At 39.0% G+C, this 14,031-nt stretch overlaps 1 protein-coding gene across 1 annotated transcript in view; it reads right to left on the reverse strand.

Annotated features, from left to right (window-relative positions):
* Positions 1-14,031, reverse strand: part of LOC308397511 (NACHT, LRR and PYD domains-containing protein 3-like) — a 28,644-nt gene that overhangs the window by 4,962 nt on the left and 9,651 nt on the right. The window contains exons 4-8 of the mRNA XM_080883440.1: positions 12,170-12,464; positions 9,890-11,669; positions 9,605-9,778; positions 9,006-9,179; positions 8,546-8,719 (exon numbers count right to left, since the gene is read on the reverse strand). Coding sequence (XP_080739566.1) covers positions 8,546-8,719; positions 9,006-9,179; positions 9,605-9,778; positions 9,890-11,669; positions 12,170-12,464 — 2,597 coding nt within the window. The remainder of the gene's footprint in view (positions 1-8,545; positions 8,720-9,005; positions 9,180-9,604; positions 9,779-9,889; positions 11,670-12,169; positions 12,465-14,031) is intronic.

The raw sequence follows: 14,031 nt of genomic DNA on the forward strand, positions 1-14,031 counted from the left end.
AGCTAATCAGAAGGCTAGTTCTGATTAGCGTCACCGCTGTCTCGGTGGAGTTTAATAAACTTGGCCGTCTGCTTCTTGCTATCTAAAATATAACCAGACACTGGTGTAAATTCTCGACTGTCTCATACTTCTGTTTAATAAGTTTTCTGTTTGACGTTTAGTCAGCTGTGTGAAAACCAAGGAGGAACCCACCCGGGGGATTAATAAAGTTTTATTTTATCTAATCTAATCTAATAACTTTAATCTCAGCCAAACCGATTTACTCACGAACAAACAAAACACTGAAAAAAGCCCAACAATAACATTTTTAGGTTATCTAAGTGACTTATATATTACGTTTAACCCGAGCAGCGAAACTCCGCGGTGATCTGAAAATGATGTGCCGGGAGTTGTGCCGTTCTCGGCCGCATCAGTAACCCTCGAGCTCCCGGCTAGCTGTCGAGCTGGTGGGTAGCAGACGCCTCTGAAAACGTCGAAGCACTTTTGCAAATATGGGATATCTTGATAAACCGAGCAGATATTTGATGTTTACACAACTACTTTCTCACCTGAAAATATGTTAAAAGTTTATTTTGTGACCCAGAAAGATTAGTATGAGTAATTTTAAAACTTAGTAGCGGCCGCCATTGCTGGAAACTGGAGTTTGGCTGGGCCGCGCTATGAATTCTGGGATATGGTAGTAATTTGGACAGCCTTCGGCGCGTCGCTGTGACGTAATCGGTCTACAAATGCGGCCTCAGGAGGATGCAGCCCATGAATTTGGACATGTCCAGAGTATAATCGCAGCCTTTGCGGTTAGAAAATTGCACTTGATCATGTCGCGATATTATCGCAAATGCGATATATCGTTCAGCCCTATTCTTATGTGTCCTACATGTTTCAGTCGCCAATTCTGAATTATAACTAACATTAAAAACATGTTTAAGGAGGAGAGAGAGCAAATAAATCTGTTTAACATCTGATCTTTGGGTTTTTGTTCAGTAATCAGCGTGACCTGTGTATAAACGCATAAAAGAGATAACGTTGGTGTTTCCGTCATGTAGTAACTGCTGGCTTTAACTGTACAAAGGTTGTTCGACACTATGAAACACATACAGACTTCATGATGTTCGGCTAATATTTTTATTGTGAATATTAATCATGCTGACCTCGCTCTGTACACCACGCAGCGAGGTCAGCATATCCACGATATCCTCAGCTCCATGAGTTAACACAAAGTTTCCCAGCTGACTATCTAACTTCCAACTATTCCAGAGACGTGAAAATATACAGCATAAAGAAAAGTGTAAGAGACTCAGCAGCAGATTAGAATAACAGTTATACATTTAATAAATCACCAAATGAATCCAAGAAATGAGCAAACCTGTTCCGACAATTTGAGTTTGTATTCCCTCAGCTGCAGACTCGCTGCTGTTTAAATGTTTGAAAAGGAAGATTAGATATAAAAAACGTCAAACATAGACTCAGTCTGCCTTCACATTTGATATGAGGCCAGCACGTATAGTGGCCTCAGCAGGCTATTACTGAAATACACGTGCTATATCATAAACTATGATATAAATAGGGAGGTCCTATTAACATGTTTAGTTTTAAAGGACACCTTCCTGCCTTTAGTCTCCTTCATGAGCAGTATTAGTTTTCTTCTAACATCCAGAAGTCTGCACGATGTGTTTCATAGTTTGTAACAAGCCTTTGACAGGTAAACATAACATGACCGAAAAAGCAAAAAAAAAAAAAGAGAGAGAGAGAGAGAGAGTGTTGACATAAGAAGAGAAAATGCTCTCAATTATGGAGACAGGCAAATGGTTCATTTATGTTTGATGTGTGTTTATTCCTCCCTAAATATTGTCGGTGAAGTTTGCCATGCACGTCAGATTTTCCTGCGCATTTTTATACGTCTGCCAACAGAGAGAGAGAAAAAAATCACATTCTAACAGACAGCTGGTGCTTAGAATACAGTTGAATAACTATTAAAAAACAGATGATATTTAGATGATAGTTCAGTCTAACACATGTGCCAGTGAACCATTAAACGTCTGTGAAACTATGCAGTTATGAAACGTAACTTTAACCTCAGCCAAACCGATTTGCTCAGTTGTAAATAAAACAGCGAAGTAAACATGACCCGACAGACAGAACCTGAGTGAATGAAGTCCAGCGTTTAACCACTGAGAGCTAAAACTCAGCTGAGGTTTCAAAGCTGTGTGCCGGTGATTGGACATCAGCCGCTGATGAAGCTGTTCGCCTATAAAGTGCTCTGTAAGGAAACAAGCTCCAGCAGCTCTGCGCTCGGGGAAAACACTATATTTACTTATCTTGTGCAGAAAAATGCGCTGACATTGCTTTATATCGAGTACCAGCTGCCCAGTTAAACTGTGACTATCACCAGGTAACGTAGGCGTGTTTCTTGAATTAGCAGCAGGTGTTAAACAGCTGACAGATGAGGAGGAGGAGGATGCATGCAGGTAAACTGAGGGTCTGTTGAGCTGATCGCTGGTTTCGTGAGAAAAATGTCAGCTCGTTCTTTATGTTACAGAAGCACAGAGACACAAGACCAGGCGGAAAGAGACGATCGTTCGGTGAAAATGAGAATCTGCGAATGCAACATGTGGAACACGGAGAGTGGAATGTAAACAAACCGGTTAACGTAACCCCCTCGGTGCACTCTGCATGCTAATTGTTAGCAGAGCTAGTGAAATCTCTGAAAACATCTGAGCACTTTTGCAAACATGTTCTATGTTGACAACCTGACCAGACATACGTCGCGACATTCGCGGCTAAAACACTGTTAAAAGTGTAGCTGGTGACAGAAAAACGGGGTATTTTAAAGCTACACCACCACCATTGCTGCCTGTGATTTGATCTGCATTCTGGGATACCTGGCTGCCCCAAGTCTACACAAGCAATCAATTATCTAGGATCGACCTGTTTTGACTTACTTTGCACGGCAACCAATCAAATGTTAGAGAAGCTGCATGAGCAGCGTTAACCCTGCCCCCTGAGTTTGATGGGTGAGGCTGACAGATAAAATTATTTCATGATGAGAGCCAGGCGCCAGGACTGCCAAAATGAAATAAATAAATATATCATTAAATAATTAATTAAATGTGTCAATAATTAATTAAATGTTTCAATAATTAATTAAAATGTGAAATACAAAAATAATTAATTAAATGTGTCAATAATTAATTAATTAAATGTGTCAATAATTAATTAATTAAATGTGTCAATAATTAATTAAAATGTGAAATACATAAATAATTAATTAAATGTGTCAATAATTAATTAATTACATGTGTCATAACTATTTATTTAATTAATTAATTCCAATTTTAATTAATTATTGCCACATTTAATTAATTATTTAATGGTGTATTTAATTAATTCATTATGGCAGTCCTGGCATTCCATACCATTGTATCTGTTACGTTTCTTATTATTATTCAGGCAAAACAAATGCCTTTTGAGGGCTTTAACATGCTCAAAAACTCTTGAAATTTTGCACACGTGTCAGGTCTGGTGAAAAATTTTGTATTTTTATGGTTTTACATATGAGCATTGGAAAATGGCTCTGGAGCGCCACCTATGCGTTGTTAAATGCAGTCCTACGAACACACAGTTTAAGCTACATGAATCAAATTTGGCCCACATGTGTATCATGCTGACACAAACAAAAAAGTCAGTGGGCCCATTGATGCAAACCCAACAGGAAGTCCGCCATTTTGGATTGAAGGTGATATTTTGGCTCCCATTTTGCCATTTCCAGGGCTTGTACTTTTGCGAACTCCTCCTTGGGATTTGATTGTATAAGCTTCATATTTGGTCAGTATCAACTACACACCTGGGCCATGTGAAATTGCGGAGCTTTTGAGTTTTTGGGAAATCGTATGGCCGTGGCGCCACAGTGAATTTCGATGATTCGCCATGAAAATCTTACTGCCTCTCTCATTCTGTCATACATTGTCCAATCTTGACCGAAGTACACACATATGATAAGGCTTCACCCCTGAACATATTTCAATAGCCATATTTGACATCAGGGAGAGCCCCACCTAGTGGGAACAGGAAATGTCCTGTTTTATACTTTGATATACTGATTTTGTGGTGGGTGACGTGTGCAGCCTCATATTTCTCCAGGAAAGCCTTAAGGAGTTGGCAATACATTGAAATGTGTGCATCTTCAGGAAAGGGTGTGACCCCAGCAGCATGGCGAACACTGATGTCTCGCCATGAAGAAACAAATTAGTATAACTCAAAGAAATCCAGTCTGATCAGTACCAGACATTACAGGCATGATGACAGACCTGCCCTGAATAGATTGATATGCCCATTGTTAGGAATACACAGAGCACCACCTAGTGGGAACAGGAAATGTCATGTCTTATACTTTGATATACTGGTAGGGATGGGTATTGATAAAATTTTCAAGATTCCGATTCCATTTTCGATTCTGTTTAACGATTCGATTCTTTATCGATTCTCTTATCGATTCTTTATTTTTTAAAAAGGAGAACACTAAGGTCAATTAGCTTAGAACTTTGTTTTATATCTTCTCTTTGAACAAGATAGAAATTTAGGAGTAACATGGCCTTACAAACCCAACAGTGAGATCTTAAGAGATCCTTAAGAGATCCAGCCTATCGTTCTTCAATGGGGTGTCACGGGGTCCCCAGGAAAAAAAATTGTAAATGTAAAATAATAAAATAAATATTCTTCTGTAGCAATAACAAAGTGTAACATAAATTATTCTGTAGCAATTACACAAGAATATCCAGTAATTTCCCTGCCTACAATTAAACACATTCACTTACCGAAAATCGAGGGCATCTGCTGTGGCAAATGGGTGCAAGCCTTTTACCACAAACTTAGACACTGCTCGGTGACATTCGTATATACTGGCCTGAAAGGAGACGCTAACGGTAGACTGCAGCGAGAACTGCCAGCATCTGAGCCAACCAATTCGTCGACTCCTTCAAATGTGGCCGACAAATGCGTCCTTCATTTCCCCGAATTTGAAGGATGGGTCGGGTGTATCCTTCATGGCCCACCATATCCCAGAATTCATAGCGCGGCCCAGCCAAATTTCAGCTGCCAATAATGGCAGCCGCTACTAAGTTTTAAAATTACTCTTATTAATCTTTCTGGGTCACAAAATAAACTTTTAACATATTTTCAGGCGAGAAAGAAGCTGTGTAAATTTCAAATATCTGCTTGGTTTATCAAGACATTGCATATTTGCAAAAGTGCGCCGACGTTTTTAGAGACGTCTGTTAGCCACCCACTGGATAGCAAGCGGGGGGTTCAGTGGTCACTCGAGCCGGAGAGAGCAGCGGAATCGTGGCTTTGTCGTTTTCAGATCCCAGCTCTTTCGCTACTCAGGTTAAACATGATATATAAGTCACTCGGATAACTTAAAAATGTAATTGTTTGTCTTTTTTTCAGTGTTTTATTTGTTCCGGAGTAAATCGTTTTGGCTGAGATCAAAGTTATTAGATTATTAGATTAAATAAAATAAAATGTTATTAATCTATCTGGTGTGTTCCTCCGGGATTTTCACACAGCTGAATAAACATCAAACAGAAAACTGATTAAACAGAAGTGTCAGACGGTCGAGAATTTACGCCAGTGTCCTGTTATATTTTAGATAGCAACGAGCAGACGGCCGAGTTTATTAAACTCCACCGAGACAGCGGTGACGCAAATCTGAAGGCTAGACCGTTCCGTTTCACAGCCTCACACTTCCGGCCTTCTCAGTCTTCGAAGGACCCAGCCCACGCAGTGTTGCCAACTCCTCAGTAAGGAAAATCGCTATTGGCTGTCCTAAAAGTTGCTAGAAGTCGCCAAATGATGTCATCGCCTAATTTGCATAATTGGTCATGCTAATGTAATTGTAACCTACGTTGTTGGAGAGAGAAATAACATCGTGGAAGACACATAAAGTGAGTAAAAAACATCCTAGTTAGAATTTATTTAGAACTACAAATTAAATTTCTTTTAGCAATTATTGTTTTTTAATGTCACAATTCCAACCCTGCTCCTTTATCCGGGCCTGGACCAGCAAAAGTGACCCGAAATTGGCACTCTGGTGGAGTTACTTTGTGTGTGAGTGTGTGTGTTTATAAGTAGTTTTAAACCTTGTGATCCACAAAACAGCATGACTGCGTTACAGTCAGTGCGGGAGCAGCGGCTTCGCTCATGCGCAATTCATTTGCAGTTGGGACGCACAGGTGTGAATGTCTCCTGCCCTGATAGCAGCTGGGGGAGGACTATACTCCGCCTGGGAGTGCTTTGGCACGGGCGAGGTGTCCAAGGCAGCACCGCTGCTTGTTGAGAGTAAGAGCGTGAAAAGAGCGTTTTCACGTCAAAAAGTCGTCATAAATAAGTCTCCAATAATAACAGAAAAAGTCACCAGATTTGTCGCTTTTTTAGAAAAAAAGTCGCTAAGGGGGTCTGAAAACTCGCTAAATATAGCGACAAAGTCGCTAAGTTGGCAACACTGAGCCCACGTAGACTGCGAAGGCCAGGTCCTCCGGAGGATGCAGCCGACGTTTTGGGACACAGCTTCTGTCTGTCTCTCTCATCATGGTCACCTAAATGCAGCGCACAGTAATGGCAGGTTTTGTAATAAGGCAGATCGCGCTAACATAATATGCACTGTTAGTTGATTATTTACCTGCCGAATTAACGGGAGAGGACATACAAACGTTACCGCTGCTGCTGGGTTGAGATTCATGAGTCCGGAGCAGAATTAAAAACACGACATTCATTTAAGGTCATCGCGTGTTTTGTGAGCAAATGCTTTTGCATATTCGTAGTGTTTCCTCCCTTAAATGAAATATCTACTATCTAACCGTTCTCGTAAAGTATAACCAAACTTTTGAGCGTTTGAGCCACTTAGTAAATGACACTCCGCAATGTGGTGATGTCATTCGGGGCGACTAGAATTGATAAGGGAATCGTTTGCAAAAATGGCAAACAATTCCAAGGAATTGAAACAGTGGGAACCGGTTCTCAACAAGAACCGGGTTTCGATACCCATCCCTATATACTGGTTTTCACAGGTTCATCAGGTCCACCTCAAAAGCGGTGAATATTAACATCAGTCCCTCATGATGCTTCAGTGAGACAATTGTGAGTTTAAACTTAATGGCGCACCCTGGTGGCAAGGTGGTTCACCATGAAAGATGAAGTGGCATTTCAAATTCAAATTTTATTTTATTTGTCACGTACACAGTCATACACAGTACGATATGTAGTGAAATGCTTGGACATTTGAGGGGCTTAGAAAGCTCAAGAACTCTTGAAATTTGGCCCACACCTCCAATGTGATGAAGACTTTCTTGTTATGTGATCAGCCATGTGAAGTCAGCCATTTTAAAATTAATGTGTAATTTTGGCGACATTTTCCCCTCTTTTCAGGCCTCGTACTTTGACAAACTCCTCCAAGGAATTTTAATCAGATCGAGATGATCTCCAGTGCAGGGAATCTAAAGACCTTTGTGATGTTAAATTGCGAAGCTTTTTACGTTTAGGGAAACGGGGTGGTCATGGCGGCACGTGGAGTTTCAATCACTCGCCAAAAAGCAGTAATCTGCTGTCACTCAAAAACACAATATCCAATCTCTCCCAAATTTCACAGGCATGAGTCAAGAGTCAAGCTCGGAAATATTTGACAAGCAATTTATCAGTAATGGTTAGAGCGCCACCCAGTGGGATGACTATAATTATCATTGAACGAAATGAAATTTTAGCTGGTGGTTCTACGCATGAATTCCATCAATGTGACATCAGATCGGAAATGCTTGGTGTAGGTGGTGGGCATGGCTCGATGCGCTGGGGTGTGAGGGCCCTCATAACGCTGCTTGCAGCTTTAATTTCAATGTTGCTTCTATATTTTATATATTTGTTGCTTATTATTATTATTATTATTATTATTATTGTTGTTGTTGTTGTTGTTGTTGTTGTTAGTAGTAGTAGTAGTATTAAAGTTCAATATTAAAATTCATTGTATTCCATACTCCGTGTTATCTCATTTTTGTTTGTATTAGTGAAGGCTACAAATGATCTTCTTATGGCCTCTAGAAAGAGAGACCATATTTCTCTCATACTCCCTCTCTTCGTTGGCTTTCTTTTAAATCAAGAATTGTATTTAAAATCCTTCTCTTCACATACAAGATCTTACTTCTTGTTCCTAGAGTATTTAAAAGTAGAATGGGAGGCAGAGCATTCAGGTTTCAGGCCCCTATTCTGTGGAACCAGCTTCCAGTTTGGATTCAGGAGGTAGACACTTTCTCTACTTTTAAGATTAGGCTTAAAACTTTCCTTTTTGCCAAAGCATATTACCCATGATGCACTGACATGTTTAAATAACTATTTATATTTTTTCCAAATAAATCCTGTTTACTTATCTCCAAAATATAAGGGCAGCATTTGGAGCAAGAAGTCATCACCAATATTGAGTGAAACCTCAGAGGTTTAATTATATGATTAATATTCAAAAGTATTTTAATTAGTAATTAGTAGGCTGCTAATTTTCTGTTCGTACCTGAGTGTTTCCAATTGGCATTGTCTATCCTTCAGGCCAAAAGAAAGGAGAGTCACGCCTTGGTCTCCTGGATGATTGTAGCTCAGGTCCAATTCTCTCAGATGGGAAGGGTTTGAACTCAGAGCTGAGGCCAGAGCAGCACAGCCTTGTTCTGTGACTTGACAGCCTGATAGCCTGAAATTGAGTCAGTTATTTTTTTCTGAAGTTACAAACTTCCTTACAAATTTAGGTAACAGATATTTGAAAATGACACAAATAAGAAAATGAAAAAGATAGCAGATAGTACCTTTGTATACCACTGTACTCCACAAGTAAGTCCAGTTACATTATTAATAAATCAAATCAATCAAAGAAATGAAATAAAACTACATGAAAGTTGTCCAATTTGATGATAAAAATCATAAAGTAATATGTAATGTCACTTCATCATTTATAAATGAGGAAACTGTGGAGTCCTGACCTAAGAGTTTGAAGTACACAGTGATTACTCTCCAGTCCAGCAGATAAAAGTTGTACTCCTGAATCCTGCAGGTCATTGTTGCTCACATCCAGTTCTTTTAGATTTAAGGACTGTGTGCTGATAACTGTAGAAAGAGTTTCGCAGCTTCTCCATGACAAGTTACAGCCAATCAGCCTGTTTATAAACAAACCATTAGACATGTTAAAATAACAATGATTTTTAAATTAGCACAAAAAGACAGACAGAATTGATGCAAATCAACATCAACTACAGATTGACACTTTTTCCCATAAGGCCAGTTAAGTCTGGATAGTTTTTTTTACCTTAATAAATTCAATTAGCATTTAAAAACCTGCAGATCTTTTTAGCTTTGTCTGATATAAAAATGTGTTTGATGATCTCAAATATTTAACTAATACTAAAAAACTAAACTAAAACTAAAACAATAGCCCACAAAACCAAAGAGAAATTAAGACATGTATGCAACACTGTATGTTGCAATCAAGAAGAAATTTGAATAGTAATTAAATTTACCAAGACTAAGAATAAAATATGCCGCGAAACATAGACGAGCATCAGCCAACACTAACATTCCTGACCTGAGAGTTTCCAGTTGACAATGTGGACCCTCCAGTATGGTAGAAAGCATCTTCACTCCTGAATCCTCCAGGTTGTTGTTGCTCAGGTCCAGCTCTCTCAGACAAGAGGACTGGGAGCTGAGCACTGGAGACAGAATTTTTACACTTTTCTCTGACAGGTTACAAGAACTCAACCTGCAAAATTAAACAACAACAGAGAAAACCATTGAAAACATATTTTAAAATCATCATATGAGTATCAATAGTAGCTAACCAATGACTTTTAATAGATATCACAGCACTTACAAAGCTTTGTTGGAGGCTTTAACCACAGGCAGTAGCTTCAGAAGAACCTCCTCTGAAGCTGAATATTTCTTCAGGTCAAAGACATCCAGATTTTCTGATGATAATAATATGAAGACTAGAGCTGACCACTGAGATGGAAATAGATCATTCGTGTAAAGATTTCCTGAACTCAATGACTTTTGGATGTCCTCCAATAGAGAATGATCATTCACTTCATTCAAACAGTGAAACAAATTGATGCTTTTCTCAGAAGGGAGACCATCATCAAGCCTTTCCTTGATGTACTGGACTGTTTCCTGTGAGCTACTTCCTGTCTTTCTCAGTAGGCCTTGTAAGAGAATCTGATTGGTCTCCAGTGAAAGACCCAGAAGGAAACGGAGGAACAAGTCCAGGTGTCCATTTGGGCTCTGTAAGGCCTTGTCCACGGCCCTCTGGTGGAGATTAGATTTACTTCTTGAAAGTCTAGAAATCCAGGATGATTGTTGGAGTTCGTCCAGCAGATTGAGTCCAGAGCTGAAAAAGGTCATATGGACATACAGAGCAGCCAGAAACTCCTGAACACTCAGGTGGATAAAAGAAAACACTTTGTCCTGGCGCAACACTCTCTCCTCTTTAAATATCTCTGTAAAAAGTCCTGCATATACTGAGGCACTTGTGACATTGATGCCACAGTCTTTCAAGTCTGATTCATAAAAGATCAGGTTGGCTTTCTGTAGCTGCTCAAAAGCCAGTTTTCCCAAAGACAGAATCATCTCCTTGCTTGCTTGATTCCACTGTGGATCAGCATCAGTTCCTCCCTGATGCTTGACCTTCTTAACTTTGGCTTGAGATATCAAAAGGTGGATGTACATCTCAGTCAGGGTCTTGGGCAGCTCATCTTTATCTTTAGTTTTCAACATATCCTCCAGAACTGTAGCAGTGATGCAGCAGAAGACTGGAATGTGGCACATGATGTTTAAGCTCTGTGAAGTTTTGATATGAGAGATCATTCTGCCAATAAGCTTCTCATCTCTGAATTTCTTTCTGAAGTAGTCTAGTTTTTGAGCATCAGTGAACCCCATAACTTCTGTCACAATGTTTACATACTCAGAAGGGATCTGATTGGCTGCTGCAGGCCGTGTGGTTATCCAAAGGCGAGCAGAGGGAAGCAGATCCCCCCGGATGAGATTTGTCAGCAGCACACTGACTGAGGTGGATTCTGTAGCATCAGTCAGGATCGCAGTTTTGTGGAAGTCCAGAGGAAACCGACACTCATCCAGACCATCAAAGATGAACACAACCTTAAACCCTTCAAAGCTGCAGATTCCTGCTTCTTTGTTTTTAGTAAAAAAATGATTCACAAGTTCCACCAAACTGAACTTTTTGTCTTCCAGTACATTCACCTCTCTGAAAGTGAATAGAAATGTTAAGTGGATGTCCTGGTTGGCTTTGTCTTTAGCCCAGTCCAGAGTGAACTTCTGTGTTGAGACTGTTTTCCCAATGCCAGCCACTCCCTTTGTCAGCACTGTTCTGATTGGTTTGTCTTTAATGGGTGAAGCTTTGAAGATGTCTTCACATCGAAGTCTTGTTTCTGGTCTGTCTGGTTTCCTGTGTGCTTTTTCAATTAGTCTGATCTCATGTTCCTTGTTGACCTCTTGGCTGTTTTCTATTTTGAAGCAGACCTCTGTGTAGGTCTCATTTTGAAGCTTAGATTTACCTCCTTTTTTAAGTTTTTCAGCTGATTCCTGAAACTTTTTCATCAGGTTGGATTTGAGGTTTTTCTGGAACTCAGCAAAACCCTCTAAATAAACAGTGAAATGGTAAGAGTAGATGTGAGTAAATGTCAGTTGTGAAAAAATAAGGTACATTTATGTAATTGTGATAGTTGTCAATGGAAAATAAGCAGAATATGGTTAGGATGGCAAGGACAGGTTCTTAGCAAAAAACAGTAATTACCCAAATTTCTGTAGCGGTTTTGTTCATCAACATTAAAATATAACTGTCATGTCCATGAGTGTGGTAAGTACATTTCATATCAAAGCAATTAATAGGTCCTATTCTTTATTATTCTTTTCACCTCGCAAACCCACTATTGCCATTTCTTGCTATCGTCTCAGATCTACCATCTGTGTATTAAGGTAAAGAACAGCATCTGAAATTATCAAGTCCATCTCTATGCCATGGTTCATAACAAACTGAAAATGTAATAAGATACATTTTCTGTCTGAATTATGGTCATCACAAAGTGCACCTCATACCAGGAATCATTCTCATATGAGTGTTAATCATTCAATGACTTACCTGCTTCAGGTTCTGCATTTGGGTCAATTAAAATCTGCACAAGGTCATTCCTATCTAGCTTCCTCAAAACCTTTTTGGTGACCTCAAGCACGTTTTCACAGTATGTTTGCAGCATCTGATCCACTGTGTCTGGCCTGTCTGCCTTATCTAGTCTGCTCTTTGGGATTATTGGGAAGCGTTCCAGGACGTCAGACTTTTGCAGGTACCACTTGAACTCTTTTAACTCGTTGTCTCCCAGATCTTTCAGTGCTCTCAGGAGCAGCTCTTCACGTGTTGAATTTGACATCATGTTTCCCTGCCAAAATCAAAGAAAATCGCACGTCTGAAACAGTTCTATAATTGCTGGGGTGATTCACTGCAGCTGTAATTATTCTTTTTTATATTACTACTTTGTTCAAACTAAAGGTAAGTAGCATCAGGACTCCATAAAAATTACAAAATAAAAGTTGACTATAAACTTGTTGTCCCTTTTAAAGGGGACAAGAAAAGGAAACTCTCAGGTGTCACAAGGAAGGACCAGCAGAAATACTTCAGAAACAAATGTGTGATGCCAAACCTGCAGATATCTAAAGAAGGAGAGTGAGGGTTTAGCACAGATTCTTTCCACCATGAATCAGAAATCCTAACTTGGACTTGCTATGTTGTCAAATATTAGAAGAAACCCTCTGTCAATCCACTGGAAATTCAATCTCCCAGGAATACAGTGGAATTCCAAATCTTCTGAAGGTTTTACCCAAAAGGGAATCAGAGGAAATTCTTGGAAGTTGTAAGCCAGCAGGAAAACATTGAAAATCCAAATCTTCTTGAATCTACGATCTAACATGGCAAAAATGAGAACAGAAAAAGCCAAAAAATGGTGATTTTTTGGCAGGTTCAAGGTGATTTGCAGGTTCAAAGTTTGGGCAGCAGTTGATCCCACGGGTGATATCAGATCATCACATTAAATCACCCGATTTCCAGCTGCACCTTATCATCCTCTATCTGTCTGACTTTTCCATGTACATGGTTTAAAGAAAAGTTTCAAACGTTTCAACTTTAAATTTTCACTTCAATACATGTTCTTCTTTTCTATGTTGTACTTAACATAGAAATGTTAATAATTTCATCACAAAAGAGATTATGTTAAAATGAATGTTCATTTGAAAATGAGCTAATGATAAAGTTGATGAATGATGAAGTTAAATTGGATAAACTGAATGAAACATAGTATAGTATATTCATATGTAATTGAATTGTAATATCAGAATCAGAATTAATAAAGTATTCTGATTCTGAATATACTTCATGTTTCATTCAGTTTATCCAAATTGACGTCATTAATCAACTTTATCATTAGCTCATTTTCAAATGAACATTCATTTGAACATAATCTCTTTTTAACTCAAATACAGAGGAATACTTCTCCCTCTGTGTTTGTCAATGACATTATAGCCAAAGCAGTTTCTTTTAATAAATCGTGCATTTCATAGTCAGACATTCTTTTTAGTAGTCCAACCTAGAAGTAATAAATGCATGAACTAGTTTTTCAGTGTCACTGAGACAGGATATTTCTAATTTTAGAGATATTGCATAAATGGAAGAAAGCAGTCCTACATATTTGTTTAATATGTGCATTGAAGGACATATCCTGGTCAAAAATGACTCCAAGTTTCCTCACAGTGCTACTGGAGGCTAAGGTAATGCCATCCAGAGTAAAAATCTGGTTAGATACCATATATCTAAGATTTTCAGGGCCTAGTGCAATAACCTCGTTTTATCTTAATTTAGAAGTAGAAAGTTAGAGGCCACCCAGGTCTTTATGTCTTTAAGACACTGATGCAGTTTAACTAATTGGTGTGAGTTATCTGGCTTCATGGATAGAT

Source organism: Rhamphochromis sp. 'chilingali' (assembly GCF_963969265.1).
Source record: "Rhamphochromis sp. 'chilingali' genome assembly, chromosome: 5".
In the NCBI taxonomy this organism is placed as follows: domain Eukaryota; kingdom Metazoa; phylum Chordata; class Actinopteri; order Cichliformes; family Cichlidae; genus Rhamphochromis; species Rhamphochromis sp. 'chilingali'.